The sequence below is a fragment of the Fringilla coelebs genome, assembly GCF_963513975.1.
Source record: "Fringilla coelebs genome assembly, chromosome: 5".
Classification (NCBI taxonomy): Eukaryota; Metazoa; Chordata; class Aves; order Passeriformes; family Fringillidae; genus Fringilla; species Fringilla coelebs.
In genome coordinates this window covers 56,801,028-56,816,852 of record NC_140033.1, presented here as the reverse complement: position 1 = coordinate 56,816,852, position 15,825 = coordinate 56,801,028, and the positions used below count along the sequence as shown (strand labels likewise).

Below are 15,825 nucleotides of genomic sequence, written 5' to 3'. Positions count from 1 at the left end.
GGCGGTGCCTGGCCGTGACGTCAGAGCGGCGCTGTGTCGGGCGGCTCCCCGTGAGGCGGGAGCGGTCGGAGCTCGGCGGGCCGGGCGGAGCTCTGTGCGCAGCGCGGCCGGGGCGGAGGCAGCCGCAACCACCGCAACAGCAGCCGCCGCAGCCGCGAGCGGAGGGACAGCCCGGCGCCATGAAGTTCCAGTACAAGGAAGACCACCCGTTCGAGTACAGGAAAAAAGAAGGGGAGAAGATCCGGAAGAAATACCCCGACAGAGTCCCCGTGAGTGCGCGCTGCCAGGGCGGCCATGGCTGCGAGCCCGGGCTCGGCTGCCTTTGTTTTCCGTGCCGGCCGTCGGCTGCTGCTCGCCTTCTTTGAAGGCGAAAGAAATGAGTTTAGTGCCGATGATCGTGATCTCGCTGCTCTGATTCAAATCCCCGGCTGCTTTTCTCCTTAGTGCGAAGCTGGGGCTATTTATGATGCGCGAAGGGCTGCAGTGTGGGTGGGGGGTGGAATACACCTTTTCCCCTGCGATCCGCAGTAACTCCAGTGGGAACGCTGCTGGTCTTTTTCTGGCATGCGTGGGGGTGAGTGGGGAAGGAGCTCACCCTTGTTTCTGTGAAAATGGAGATCAGTGAGTGGGTTAACCGGGTATTCTTCATACTAAACATGATCTGCATCCGGGTCATCTCATACGTCCCTGTTATTTTTATTTTTACTACAGTTTGGCATGTCTTTTCGATATAGCTTTGCTCTTTTTCTTTGCATGAGCAAAAACATGATACTTCTCAGTCCTTCTGCCCTCCTGGTTAATCATCCTGTGGAGAAAATGTCACTTGGAATGCAAGGTCATTGGCTAAATTTTGCTTCCTCATTCTTAGGCCCCTTTGGAGTGCCTGTGGGAAACTTCTGGCTTTGTAATTCCGAATAATTGTTGGGACGAAAAAAAAAAAGACAAATCTAATTAAGTGTGGAGTGTTTTTTCCTTTTTAATAAATATTTTGCAAGTATTCTTTTTTTCCATCCCCACTGGAGAGGTCTGCCCTAGATTTACTGCACAAGTGTACTGCATTCAAAGAAAACTGAGACCCTCTGGTAAAGCTAATGACAAAGGGGGAACAGTTACACCCCATATGCTTTCCCTGCAGGCTAACAGCATGTTTTATCTTGAGAGTGACCCTCAAATAGACTTGAAAAAGTTTTTGGAAGTCAGTATTTGGGTGCCTTTGTTCTCTCTGGTTTTGGGAGGTCTGGCATAGCATAGGTTGAGCACGCAGGGTTGGGTATTTATGATGAGGGCTCTGTAGGTCGGGCGAGAGAGAAGGTGTAAATTGAGGATTAATGTGGCAGATTGCACAGCAGGCCATGACAAATGTGTCAGGAAGAGCCCTGTGGGGAGCCCAGGACAAGGCCCAGTCTGGCAGGAGGTAAAGGAGGTCAGGATAGGGGGGGCATCAGCAGAACTTTGTGAAGAAAACCAGGACCAGAATAACAGGGTGTGCTGGAGTTAAGGATTATTGGAATGATGCATGGCAAGACCCAGACGTGAATTATTAGGGATAGCCTCTTGTCAGAGCTGCATACAAAGAAATGAATGCAGCACTGTTCTTCACATCACTTCTGTGTCTGCCCTTCCTGACAGCAGGATCCTTGAAGATGTCATCCTTTTGGCTGCCTACGCTGCAGTGCCGTGATACATCTCAGCATTTCGATGAGATTTCACTGCCCTGCATTATCACAGTCACCACTCAGCAACTGCTCAAAAGTAGATAGCCTGTGTTCTGCCTTTAGGATTTTCCTTGTAGGTTTTTTTTTAGGTATGTGAGTGGTTTAGTGCTTCAGAAGAGATAACCTGCATTATCCAGCAAATTACTACAGTTGCCAGTCAGATTAGCACAGCACTTCCATTTCTTGTGTACATCTTTGCAGGAGGGAGATGTTTCTTAACCTCTCTTAAATCAGTGGTGATCTGATTTAAATCTTTCCTAGGGCTTATAAGCACCAACACTCACCTTGTTTTCATAAGCATGCCTTCTTTTCCTTTATTATCTAATGATCAATCTACAAGCCCCCTCCAGTTAGGGTAGTCACAGCAAGCAGTTTGGCTTGTCAGTAGGTTTTTTAATTGGAGGCAAGAACTAAAGGTTTCTCCCCACTGCAGTTTACTATGTTACATACTGCTTTGTTTGGCTGTGCTGGTAAAAAGTGTGAGAAGTGCTGTTGCTGTTCAGTGAGATTGTGGTACTGTCCTTCCCTCACAGCATTTACCAACTGCATCTTGTCCAGAAATGTGTCCAACTGCCTGAAGGAGCTTGAGTGCCTTGGGCTAACTTAAATACTTGAAAATCTTGAAGTAGCTGAGGCAACCATGTTTCTATTTTAAAACCAAACCTGGAAATTTCAAAGGGTTTGGCTGTGCTTACCACATTGAAATGGAGCACAGGGAAAAGATGTCCTAATTGGTACCTCTCTGGTGTGAGATATTTTGCAGATACTCACTTGGTTCTAGAAGGATTCAGGTTAGCACAGCACCATGTCCAGGATAAAATACACCAAGCTCGTGATAACGTTTTGTTCTGGTGTGGTGTTTCAGTGGTGGAGCAACATCATTTTGCTTCCAAAGAAGGCTTGGTCCACAGCAGTTCAACCTTTTCTCTTACACAACAGCTGTATTTGCTGATTTGGGTTGCCAAAGAACAATGGGAGCATGGAACCCTTAGAAATTAGTCCCACAGTGTTTCAGGTGGAGTATTTACTAGTATGGGGCCTAAGGGAATTAAAAAGTTTAGAAAGTTCAGGAAATCCAGCTTTACATTTAGTTTGGGTGGTCAGAATGGCTTCTACAGAACAGCAAGCCACATAGATTGAAAAGTGATGTATCTTTTAGCAGTTCAAAAATACATATCACCAAAAAAAAAAAAACCCTGCAGTTTTTTTCCTGCACAAACACAGTAGTTCCAAAGGTTTCAATGGAAAAGGAGATCAGGTCACTTTGGAATAATTCCTGTTTCTGAGGTAAATATTTTGCCTAGCTCTGCTAACAAAAATTATCTTTTAGCAAAAGACCTCTTGGTCTGTTTGATATTAAAGCTGCTGAGCTTTGTATTTTTCTGTGTTAGAATATAAGGAAATTAGTATTTTTGTCAAGAGATCTCAATGGGTCCAGTTGCCCAGATGGTAGGCTGGTTTTAATTATGGTATGTTTACTTGACTAAGGAAATGTCCATAGCTATGTGAAATATGGATGGTAAACTTAAAGGATATTAATTTCAGAGTAGATGATAACTCCTGAAGAACTAGAGATTTAAAAAAAATATTCCCCAATGAGCTGTAGTTTCTCTTTAATTCTTTGCTTCATTCTAGAGCACTTGGTGTTGGTGAAAGTAGAAATTAGGATGTGGGACTACTGGGAGTAGGGCTGATTTTGTGCAAGGCAGTTTGGAACTGTAACCTGGAAACAGTTTAACTTACTTGTGTTCATGTATTACCCTCCTGACAGCTTCTTCACACAAAATTAACCTGAATTGGGAACATCAAGGTGTCCTAATTTATTTTTTTTTCTCAGCCATTATGGTTTATTTTTATGTCTGTTCTGGACTCTTTTTTTCACTCACCATGCTTACTGCTGCAGGCCTGGGCTCCCAGCACAGCTATTGGGAGTGATTTTAGGTTGTCTTCTGCTCTTCTGTAAGTCACCTCACCTGTGTGTTCTTTAATGTTGTGTATTTGTTACAGGTTATATACCTAAAGGCCTGCTAGCGCCATCAGAGAGTAATATCCACTAATGCCTTTTGGACCATTTTGGTTTATGATACTTATCATCTGTTTCTTGTTTTCTCTTTCTCTCTTTCCAGGTAATTGTGGAAAAAGCACCCAAAGCCAGAGTACCTGACCTAGACAAAAGAAAGTATCTCGTGCCTTCTGACCTCACAGGTAACAATGTCTACCTCCTTTCTTCCTGATTTTCAGTGAGAGAGTCTTAGAAGTGCTTTTTACTCTGTGATCAGCACAAAGAAAATATTCAGACAGGCTCAACATGTCATTTATTTGCTGTCTTTGTTATATTTATACCTTATAGCCTGGATTACAACATGCAGAATTCTCTGAGATCTTTTGAGGTATCTCACTGGCTTAGCTAGCGTGTCACAGCTGAGTTCTAACCATGACAACAGTGATTAACTAAATTGTGTGTCATGGGCAGTGTCGTGGCCAGTCAATGATGACCTAGCTGCAGAGTTGCCAGAGGCTGTACTCTTGTTGCAAGAAGAGACAATTTCTTGCAATAGTCCCATCCTTTTTCCACCCCTATAGCTGTAGTCATAGCTACAAAGTTCTTTTACTGAATGGTCATGGTGATCTTGAGTGTGATTACATCTGTTTTTATTTCAGAACATGAATGAGTTATAGGAACAGCATTTCTTCTTCTTCCTCTTCTTCTTCTTGCAGTATTTAATGGACTGTGAAAAACTTTCTTGTGCAACGTAGTTCAAGTAAATAATAAGGATTTTTTTTTTTCAGGAATGATATAACCATTTACACCAAGGCTAAATTCTCTAAGGTGTCTTTGATCTGTAGGAGGATTTAAAGGTTAAGTTAGTTAAAGATCTTCCCACCAATTCCCCTCAGCATTTTATATCATAGTAGGTGGAGTGCAGATTTAGAGTGGACGTGGCATGGGGTGTGTACCTAAGAAACTGCCAGCTCTGAGTGGATTAGTTGCTCATGTGGTTACAGTCATGAAGTTACTGCTTTCTTCTCTTGTTTGTTTTCCTGCATTGTTCATGTTCCCTTACTTTTGCACGTGACTTCCACCACCAAAAGAAAATAGCCATGGTTAGGGTTAAAATACAGAAATAAACAGCAACAACAGCAAAAAAACCCTCCAACATTCCTTCTGCATGTTAAGGCATTCTTTGTTCCTCTTCAGTTGGTCAATTCTACTTCTTAATCCGAAAGCGAATCCACCTGAGGCCAGAAGATGCTTTGTTCTTCTTCGTCAATAACACCATCCCTCCCACCAGTGCTACCATGGGCCAGCTGTATGAGGTAAGCCTGGCCCTTTTCTCTTGCCTTTTGTTGGCAGGAGCAAAGTCCAGAAGTATCAGTGGTTTCAGCTTGGTCACAGATGCCTGAACACGGGCATCCTCTTGCCCTGAGCTATGTCCTGTCACCTGGTCCAGGGTGTTCCATCCCCCACTTAGGAGCCTGGGGGGCCTTATCAATTCAACTAGTTGTTTGCTGTTGAAAGGGTTGTGGCAAATACTTGCCCCAGCAATGATATATTGCTCCTACTACTTTAACAAAGTATTGAAATAAACCACTTCCTTTTCAGCGATTAGGGCTGGGGAGGGTGGAGAACACAGGTTTTGCTGTGTATACAAAAGAGGTTTCCTTTTAGCCAGTAAAAGTAAGTAAAAAGCCAGTAAAAGGGCCAGTTTCACTGGACATCCGTCTCTGAATACTTTCTTGGGGAACACTTATTCTTTGTCTAGAATTACTTTTTCCTCACTCGTACTGTGTAAGCGAGGATTATGTAGGATGCTGCCAGCATTGCTGCCCACTGTTTCTACTCAGCAGTGTTACTTGATCAACCTTAAAGTACATTGGATGCCCATATTTCTCAGTTCTTTAGCCATTATATCATGGGTGGCTTGCAGCCTGAATTGATTTCTCCTTGATTTCTCCTTCTGCTGGATGTTTTATAAAAAGAGCTCTGGTGTGGTGCTGTGAGCCTTGTTTGGCCTGTCACTTTTTGACAGTAACTAGACACTTCATCAGGCTGTGTAGTGATGAAGATAATAAAAGATAGCACAGGCCAGGTGCTTTCCAAATCTGAACCCATCGAAGGAAAGCGTCTGACTGTCCAGAGCTGAGGTCAGATCTCTGTTGCTGCCACTCCACAGAATTTTTGTATCTGTGTAATCACTTGACATATCAGCTCTACTGCTTGTATGTAAAACGGGACTTAGAAATACAGCCACTTGTCAGAGTGTTCTGAAAAATTAAAAATACCATTTAGAGGTGATTTTTGACTTGTTAAATCCTCTCAAGTCTCTCTCTTGATCTTAAGACCATACCACTGCTGAGATACTGGTGAACAGTCCTAGCTGTTTCTGTTGCATGCTTGCAACACAGCCTGGCTGTGGCTTTTCAGGTAAATTCCCTGTGTACAGAAATGTGCCATGCCTGTGTGTAGAAGCAGAGCTGTGGCCAGAGTTCTCTCTGGTCTTGGGAAGCGAAACCTTCAATGTAAACAGAGAGGAGCAGTGAAAGAGAAGTTACCTGCTCGTGTTACAGTGATCTCTGGGTTGAGCTTTCTCACATGCAGTGAGTCTCCAGCTTTGACTCCTCACTTTGTCCCTTTGTCCCCTGGCAGGATAACCATGAGGAGGACTATTTTCTCTATGTGGCCTACAGCGATGAAAGCGTCTATGGCAAGTGAGCAGCAGCCCCCCAGGCATGCAGGCTGGATGGACTGATGGAATGGATTGGCGGGGAGGGGGTTGCTGGAAAGGCAGGAGGAGGATGCATGAGAAGAGAAAAAGAGAACTGGAAGTGAACCACATGCACAATGTCATCAGCTTCCACGCATTAATTATCACCATTATTTTTTAAATTGAGGGGAGTCAGGATAGGGGGACAGGGTGAACCTGAAGACTAAGGAGAGGTTCCACACTGGGGGGTGGGGAAACTCCACTGTTCACAATTCTTCTCTTGCCACACCTGGAAGTAGTGCTGGAGGCTGCTAGACAAACCAGTGTAGTGAAGCTCCAGGAGAGTGACTGGCAGGATGGCCATTTTCATGTAACCCTTTCATTGGATGAAGAAGGCATGCCATGTATTATACACTGACCTTGTCCTGTCTTGTCCATGGCTCCCATTCAGTGAGCTGTGAAATACTTCACTCTGCCCACACAAGGCTGTCCTGTGCTGACAGTCCTCACTCCAGCTACTACCTATGAATTGTTCCAAGGGTATTGTGTTTCCCATCATTTCCATCAGTATTAGAAGGGCTGGTAGCTCTGTCCATCAGTATTATTAGAAGGGCTTACTCTGAGGGCTGGGAACTCCTCAGCTGTGAGACATGAAGGTTGGGGAAAGGAAGGAAAAATTCTGCATTTTTTTTTCCTTTGTTGCTTTAATTGCAACTGCTGGACAGAAAAATGACCCTTTTGTTCTTTTCAGTGTAGTCCACTGATAAACTCGTAAGCACAGGGCTAGAAAGGACCTCAAGAGCCCATACCAGCTCTCAGACAGGACTGTGTATCCCAAACATGTCCACCATGGCTGCTCATCAAACTTGTTCTTACTGAACTTCAATGAGGAAGATCCTGGAGGCTGCTGAGATTGTCTGTTCAGTTCCTAGCTAGCCTACAAGTGAGATTGCTTTTCCTGATACCTAACTGTAGTCACCCTTGCTGTGCATTAAGGCAACTAACTACTAGTGGTCTTGTTTTTGGTGAACACAGAAAATTATCTATCAGTGTTGTCCTTGTACCAGTCTTCTGCAGATTTGAAGATGGCAGAGCTCCTGTGGGTTTAGCCTTCCCTTCCATGTCTCATCCCTGTACAGCCCTTGCACCACGTGCACAAGCGTAGGAAATCAGTCACTGCCACATGTGTTTTGCTGGCTTTTTGTGATTGGGTAACAGTGACTCTCTATGCCACAGGAGAGGTTCTTTTAGACTTAAAGGGAAAAGGGAATAGGTTATCTGTAGGTTTTTTTCTTATTTTGTTTTAAGCCAGTGTTGTTCTTAGAAGGGTGTCAGATGCTGTGCAAGCCTTATGCTGTCATGCCAAAGCAGTTTCTTCTCAGTGGCACGAACAGCAGATTTTCCCATTACTGCCGTAACTATGATGAAGGAGTAGGTCTTGGAGAGTGAGCTGACTTTCAGGAAAATTCTGGGGTCTTACCTAAAAATCAGAGAAGTAGGCCTGAATTACTGTAAACATTCCTACATTTAAAAGAGGGACCAAGAAGGAGCAAAAGAGAAGAAGGTTGGAGAATACAGGTGAATTCCAAATTAAATTGAAGGCGTTTGCTCAGTTTATTTACTTGTAGAGTTAGATCATCGTTCCCTGTGTTCCTCAGGAATGAGAAATCAAGATGAGTGCTCCTCTGAGTGTGGGGAACAGGAAATCAGGTTTCAGCCTTCTCTGACTTGTTACATGGAGGTGCATGGAGGCAGGAGAGCTGATGGGGAGTGTCAAGTGGGAGTTTCTGGCAGAACCCTGTGAAGGTCAGGGAGGGCAGTGTGGTGGGGTAGGAAGGTTACTGCCTGTGTGGGTGGGAAGTACTAGAAGAATGGAAGAGAAGGGAGGAGCCACAGAGGTTGCAGACAGAGTAGTCAGAATGGGCAGACAGAAAATGAGGAGGCAGATGATGAAGTGCTTGGCCTGAACTTAAGGTTTGCTGTTCCATCCTGTGTTCATCTGAAATAAATGTGTTTGGATGAGTTGTACCTACTGCCAACTTGGATAACTGCACTGCCTGCACTGCTCAGTCTTCTCTTTTAGACTCACTCTCCTTCAACTACCAGGCTTTTTTCACATCCTGTGGGTGCAAATCTGCATCAATCTCTTGTTTTAGGAAGCTCTGAATATTCTGAAGCAGAGGACAGACCCAGGAGGCTTTCTAGGATAAAAGAGAAGACACAGGCAGATGGTGTGCATCTCTCTGCTGCTGTCCCACTTGTTCATGCCAAGCACGTGGTTAAGCACACTCAGGGGAGAAAGAGTTGGTATCTGGGGTGCTTGATTCTGTGTTCAGTCCTCCCCTCCCGCTGCTGGGTTTAAATGACATGTGGGACTAATCACAACTGTTTGTTACGTGTAGAGTTTACTATTTAATTTAGTTCTTTTACAGTTCTTTCAACTGAATTGTGGCATTTCTGTTTTTGTGCTAGTATTGTACAAGGTAACGATGGTAATTTTTTTGTGTTGGTTAGCTGCAGGTTCTTGTAAAATAAAGTTCAGACTAGAGCTTAATCAACTTATCAATAAAGATGCATTTGAAAATCACAGATTGGTCCAAAATGGGTGAGTAGTATTTCTTCCCGATGGAGGCTTGTAAATGAAGGGATGACTTTGCCAGAACTGCTGCTGCTGCTTTTTCCCCCAACCCAGGTTTACTCTCTCCTGTCTACCAGGACAAGTCCGATCTCTCCTATTTTTGGTGGTATTGTCACATACACGCCTGGCTGTGTCTTGCTAGGCCACTAGTGGGACTTTTAATTAGACCTGGATTATGTAAGAAAGTCTTAAGATGCATAATGAATACACTGATGCATTTTCTGCCATTTTAAGGCCTTGAACAGTGATGGGGCATCGGGGGCATCACTAGCCTTACCTGTCCCTGCCAGGCACCTTGGGCCACCTGTCCCGATGCCCATGGCCCAGGACTGTTTGTATCTGTCCTTGTGCTGTCCCTGTCAGCCCCTCAGGATTGTGGTCACCTCTCCTGGCACTGTCCCTGTCACCCCCTCAGGATTGTGGCCACCTCTCCTCGCACTGCTGCAGCAGGGCTGGCCTGAAGCTGCCCTCAGACCTGTACAGCCCCCTGAGGCCCTGCCCTCAGCCCTGCACAGCCATGAGCCCCCTGAGGCCCTGCCCTCAGCTCTGCACAGCCATGAGCCCCCCGAGGCCCTGCCCTCAGCCCTGCACAGCCATGAGCCCCCTGAGGCCCTGCCCTCAGCCCTGCACAGCCATGAGCCCCCTGAGGCCCTGCCCTCAGCTCTGCACAGCCATGAGCCCCCTGAGGCCCTGCCCTCAGCCCTGCACAGCCATGAGCCCCCTGAGGCCCTGCCTTTGCCAGGCCCTGGCAGGCCAGCGGGATTCCTGCTTTGCCACTTATGGATGGGGCTAGTCACCGCCTCTGGCTGTGCCCCACTGCCTCTGGTGGGTGCAGTAGGACAAGTCCCATGTGCTGTGCCAGCCAAGTCCCTCATGGTGCCGCACATCCGTCCTTTGTCACCGCAGCCCAGGCTGAGGTGGAACTCACCGTGGGAAGAAGTGAGAGGCCCAGGGTGCCTGCCATGCCACAAGGTCCTCTAAAGGTAGGAGAGCAAAGATAAGGAAATCTTGAAAAAGAAGCCTGAAGTAGTGACAAATGAGGCTGCTTTTCCTTGTGGATATTTGTGCACTGAGGGGGAAGGAGTCCTGCTGGGAGCTGGCAAAACCAGTGGGTGCCATTTGTTCAGCACCATGACTCCAAGCCAGGCTCTGGCAGTGCGTGAAGAGGAAAGGGATGCATGCTGTCATGTGGAGAAGCAGTGACAGACGTGCCCCTTCCCGCCCCTCCCTCCCTCCCTCCTTCTATGTCACCTGTGGTTTCTGTGGGTCCCTCTGGCTGAGGGGGCAGCAATGGGCCATGGCGATGCTCCAGGGGGACCATTGGCTCCAGCCCTGTGCCTTGAGTGAGGGAGGTGCTTGGAGTGATAAGGTCAAGAATTACAACACTGAAATCCACAGGCATAAAACTTGCTGTGCTTAATGGGACCTTTTCTTCCTGCTGCATAGAGGGGAGCCACTGCAAGAGCTTTTGTTGCTGCTACCGAGGGAGACAGTAATTGATCCTGCATTGGAGCCTGCCCACAGCAGCAATTTCTGAGCTCATATCCACCACTGTGACTGAAACAAGCTGTCCCTGTATGGCAGAAGGGTGCTGTGACTACAGCCAGATGGGCATAGATGTAGCTAAAAGCATACACTATTAGCTGAAATAATTTGAATTTCAGTTTCAAATACAGTAAAGATTTTTCTGTGTGGATTGTGGTATCGTCTGCTGGCTCAGGTAGAAAAGTGGCATAAAGTATATCTAAGTAGTCATCTCCCACTCCCACTCTCAGCCCTTTCCTAGGAAATTGGCGCCACAGATGTTGTACCTGCCATGCTGCTTTGCATGTTTGTATCAGGGCCATTGCTGAGAGGCACTAACACAAAATGTGCAGGCCAGTACATTGCTGAATGTAATTTACCTGGTCTAAATGTGGAATATTAGCTTGTGCTCCAAGGCTGTTTTATTTATAACCTTTGTTTTGAGGATTATAGAAATGTTATTAAAGCAAGGCCTGGGGGAAATTATGAGCTCAGCTGGTTTAGAGAGGTTAAATAATTAATACTCTGCCTTGGTGACTATTGCTGCACCTGGGATCCTTTCTCCAGTCATCCTGATGCTTTCCTTTGAAGAAAATATTTTCCTGGAGCAGAGACTACCACAGTTAAGAGATCACTTGTTTTGCAGCCTTACAACATCACTGTGAAGGACATATCTGGACTAATATAAAAAGTCCCAAGTTATGCTGAACACTGATGTTTTCCATAAAATAGTCATGTCTGAGATGAAAGAAACACTGATTAAAACAGAAATAAGACTACTGGAGGGAGAAAGTCCAGCTCATTGCTGTCACTCAGTCTCAGATGAATGCTTCCCCAGGGTGAGGCACAGAGAGTGACTGGAGAGCTCATTGCTGGCATTGCACTTGCAGGACTGACCCAAGCAGAGCACAGCTGACCACGAGCAACAGCTGCCCCAGCCCCTGTTGCCAATCTTTAGGAGTGTTTGTGTTCCTGGAAGCTTGCAGGCATCCCAAAGCACAGCCCAGGCCTGGATATAGATGTGTTACAGGAATTAGTTGCTTATTCTACTGAAAAAGCTGGATCTTGCCTCACCTTTCCCTAAAGGAAGGGTCTGATTCTCCCTGATTTTGCACTCTGGCCAATGCCATCTGCATGTTGTACTGTTCTTTGGGAATTAAAAGATTGTTAATGAATGCTAAAAACAGTGCTACATGGAAGCAGGGGGAGAACATAAAGGTCCTAACTTTCAAGTGAGGACATTGCTAGAACTGCAATAAGGTTGAATGTACTGAATTATTAGCTAAAGGAAAAACTGATCTGATTCATTTCCTGACCAGTCTTTATTCCTCCTATATCTGGGAGGAGTCTTTGTCAGAACTCAGCACCCTGTTTTGGCTTTTTATCACAACCCTCTCTTTATGACTTGAGATGCCTCCTGCAGTGTCCACACACCATTCAGAAACCTAGAGAGCTTTCAGGAGGTAGCAGTGTTTGTGCCTCACCATCCTTAAGCCAATGAATAACCCTTTCAGGCTGATAAAACCTTGGGTCTGCTACCTTGCTACTTGACCCCTTTACCATTTTCCATGTAGCAGCAGACCTTGAGGTCACCAAATGCAAATCCTTATATTAATAAATCCCTACTGTTTCAGAAGATTTAACTCTCTGCTGTTTACAAGGGCAAAAGCATTCCCACTCAGTGTTGCCAGCACGTGTGGCAAGCATCACAGCTGCCACCACATCTGCAGACTGTTTCATTGCTGCTGAAAATCTGGCTTTGCTCTCCCAAATAGGATCCCTTCTGCTAGTGCTCAGCAGATTGTGGATGCTGTTCCCAAGGGACTCATGGAGCACAGAGGGTGACAAGAGGGTGGCAACTGCCTGCAGAACTTGAGAGTGCTTCCTTATGTGTCAGGGAGATCAGGAGTTCACGGTGTATACACTTGTACAAAGACAGTTCTCCTCCTTGGTATAAACCCTTTATCTTTTCTTTGCCTCTTGTGTCATCTGGTATCCTGCTATTCCTTCAGTAGCAGCTGCTCTTTTTCCAGCAAGATTAGCAGGAACAGAAAGCTTTCCCCAACCTCTGGTGACCCTGCAGCCACCCTCTCTCTCAGAGATGACAGAAGGCTCATGCAGCAGCCATCCCCTATCTCCATGACCTGGGGTTCAAAGACATTTTGCAGCCAGTGAGCAGGGCTGAAAATGCCTCACATCCCACATCATTCCCACAGTGAATACACACCTGTGAACGCACCACCTCCCCCACACACCCAGAAGTGTGGCTACTTCCTGTACCTTATTTCCTGTACACCACACCATGCTCACCCCAAACATCCACCTTTTCTGCCACACTTCCTACCACAGAGTGGAAATGAACAGTGAAACACAGGGTGGAAAAAATGCATGGAGTAATACACAGTCATGGGCTTTGGGTGATTACAGAAAAACTTAAAGTGAAAAGGAGGGAAAAAAGAACCTGTAGCTCTCAGAAAAGTCTACAGCCACTAAAGTGCCTCTCATCTATGGAGTGCAAAGGATGCCAAGAAAGCATTGTGTCACAGGAAACCCTGAAAGAAGGAAGCCTACTATACACAGCCATATTTCAGAGGAAAAGGAATATTAAATTTCCCTCCTTCCCTTTGCAACTGAAGGTGAAAATTAGAGTCTGAAAAAGCAGGACCCTTCTAACTAAGACTGAATTGTGTTGGGCTGAAAAGAGGGAGGCAAAACTGGTGTATTTTCAGTTTGTGGAGTGCAGATGGAGGTAGTAGCATGGTGGAACAAGGTGTGGGAGGGGAGTGAGGATACTGCAGGATATAGATGAACCTGGCAGAATTGTGTGGGAAGCCCAGCACTGAAGTAGCATATTGATTTCCAAGGCAGGAGTGAAAAGGATTTAAACCAATGCCAAAGGTCTTGCAGAAAAAGCTCCTCCAGATTAGGTGGGTGGTTGCTCCAACAGGCATTCAGGCTGCAGGGACAGGACATCCTAAATGCTTTTGCCTATTGTCACATAGGCAACTCGTGGCAGGGCAAAGGAGGGAACAGTTCACACAGGGAGGACCCTTCTTTTTCTTTAGAGGTGCTCTGAGCCCAAGAGCAAAATGAGCCTATTCTTGAAGGAGTGGTATCATTATGCAGATATGCTGGCAATCTAATAAAGTATTTAGGAAAGAAAAAGTAGAAAACAATGGGTAAAACAAGCCCTTTAGAATGGGAGCCAAGAAAAGGCAGGAGTGAAGTTACAATTCACTATATAAAAATGTATATAATAATGATGGAGAAAGTGGTCATACAAATTACAACCTGAAATAAGTATTGCTCCACTTTCCAGTGGTTGTTCAGATGTAACATTGGAATATTTCAGATCTCACTCACTCAGTACATTTTTTCCAAGGAGCATACAGCAGAAAATGAGCAGCGACAGGTCTGATCATATTTCATTAGTTTGCATGCTATTACTTGACACTTATATACAAAGTTCCATATGCCAGTCTCAGTTCTTTCACAAATGATCTATTCAGACTCTCAGTGGCCCCATGGGGTAGCTCTTACTGTCTCAGCCTGCTGCTGGGGAAATGGAGGTGCAGACATGTGGACTGGCTTGCCTCAAGGCCATACAATGAAACAGAGTCAGAAAAAAAAGCCTGTCTCCCCAATCTCTAGAACTTCTAATAGCAAGCTTCTGCTCTTTACACAGTGCAATTTGAAATGTGGATTCTGTACATTCATAGATCTTTCATTAATGAAAGAACCCCCTCATTAGCTCTAGGAACACAGTGTTGTAACATTTTGATGTTCTGCCATTTGTGGACTGGAAAAGCTCTGATTTCTTTGCCAGAAGCAGCAACAATAAGGTAGTTCCTCCTCTTGACATACTGCCAGGGAAACACTGCTGAATTGTCTTTGAGCAACATCTCTCTGCAAAGCTCATTGATACATTTATCTGTGCCTTCTTTCTCTGGAACAAAATAGAAATCACAGTGCAGGCCTGGAAAAAAAAAAGGCTCATTTTCTTCTTGTAATTTAAATTTTGTTGGATTTTTGTCAACTTAAAAGTGTTTGGTATCTGGTCCCCTATTTTACTATGAACATGTTTCATAAACTTTGCAAATTTTGACAGTTCCAGAAGGCAGAATGAAGGGAGTATTTGTGCCAATTTCTGAGCTCTTGAAAAATCACAAAGCTTCTAAGGCAGGTTCATATTTCAGCATCTTCTTTTTCTGTAATAATCTCATATTTTTCCAGAAAGCAGAAAACACAGACAGGTAGGGCATCCCATGTAGAAGGAGCTGTAATTTGACATGATGCACTCACACTTCTCTTGACTCAGTTGTTGTAGGCCAGTTGCTCCAAAATAGCTTGGACATTTTCTCTACTTTCTGCAGTAGGTGTTGGGTTGTCCAAACTACAAAATTAAAAAATCTCCTTTGCAAAGAATTCTGGGTCAGAGCCTGCTCCCCAGGGGGAATCTGAACATGCCACCTGGTCTAGCAGCCTATGCTTGAACAAGATAATAAAGAAACAATTGTAAAAGGAAAGTAAGCTATGCTGGGCAATTAAGATTGAGGTAGCAACAAGAAAAGAACACCACTCAGTGACTTAAAATCTAAGCTTTGCTTGCTGAGGGGGATGATTTAGTGGGCGGCTAGCAATTTCTAGCTGTGAAACACAAACACACACACACACAAATAATCAACTGAAAACTCCATTTGTGTCTGTGAGGGGTACCAGGGGCAACAAGTCTGTATTGAGCAGGGTTTCTGTAGCAAGGCTGCCAGGCTGCCATGTGCAGGAGCTGCCTCACAGCTACTTCCAGATAACTTTGGTATGGATGTGAACAGCCCAGGATGCTTCAGAAAACTCAGGCTGTCAAAGCCAGTCAGAAGATCCCAACAGAGAGTGTGACACCCCTGCTCAAACAGATTTAAGAAAGAGCAACACCCAGAGCAGGGACATACCTGAGGCACTGTGGTTTGTGGAAAACCTATATCAGAGAGAAGGAAAATGAGCCAAATGCATGGATTGGTAGAGAGAGACCACTGCATTCCAGCCTCAGCCTCCTGCACTGCCCACCACATTGAAGGGACTGGGAGAGACTGAGTGTAATGCATGGAAAAAACAAGGTAAGTAGGACCAAGAAGGTCTCAACCTTCTTGAGAGTGGTGTTGGACTGAAATTGAGTTGGAAGGAAGAGGGAAAAAAGCGTGTTTACCTAGTTTTTTTTTTTTTTCCTCAAAGGCCAAGTCAGTAATCA

The 15,825-nt window shown here is 45.2% G+C and overlaps 1 protein-coding gene across 5 annotated transcripts; it reads left to right on the top strand.

Annotated features, from left to right (window-relative positions):
• Nucleotides 1-9,008, top strand: GABARAPL1 (GABA type A receptor associated protein like 1). 5 transcript variants are annotated; one of them, XM_084206677.1, is made up of 5 exons: nt 1-269; nt 3,842-3,920; nt 4,915-5,033; nt 6,364-6,425; nt 7,173-8,723. In XM_084206677.1, the coding sequence occupies exons 1-5, from the start codon at nt 180-182 to the stop codon at nt 7,183-7,185; spliced, it is 363 nt and encodes a 120-aa protein (XP_084062803.1). In that variant the 5' UTR covers nt 1-179; the 3' UTR covers nt 7,186-8,723. The 5 variants fall into 5 exon arrangements, with proteins under 5 accessions (XP_084062803.1, XP_084062802.1, XP_084062806.1 ...); XM_084206676.1 differs by having other exon boundaries at nt 2-269; nt 6,364-6,421; nt 8,578-9,008; XM_084206680.1 differs by having other exon boundaries at nt 2-269; nt 6,364-6,421.
• Nucleotides 9,009-15,825: the final 6,817 nt, after the last annotated feature.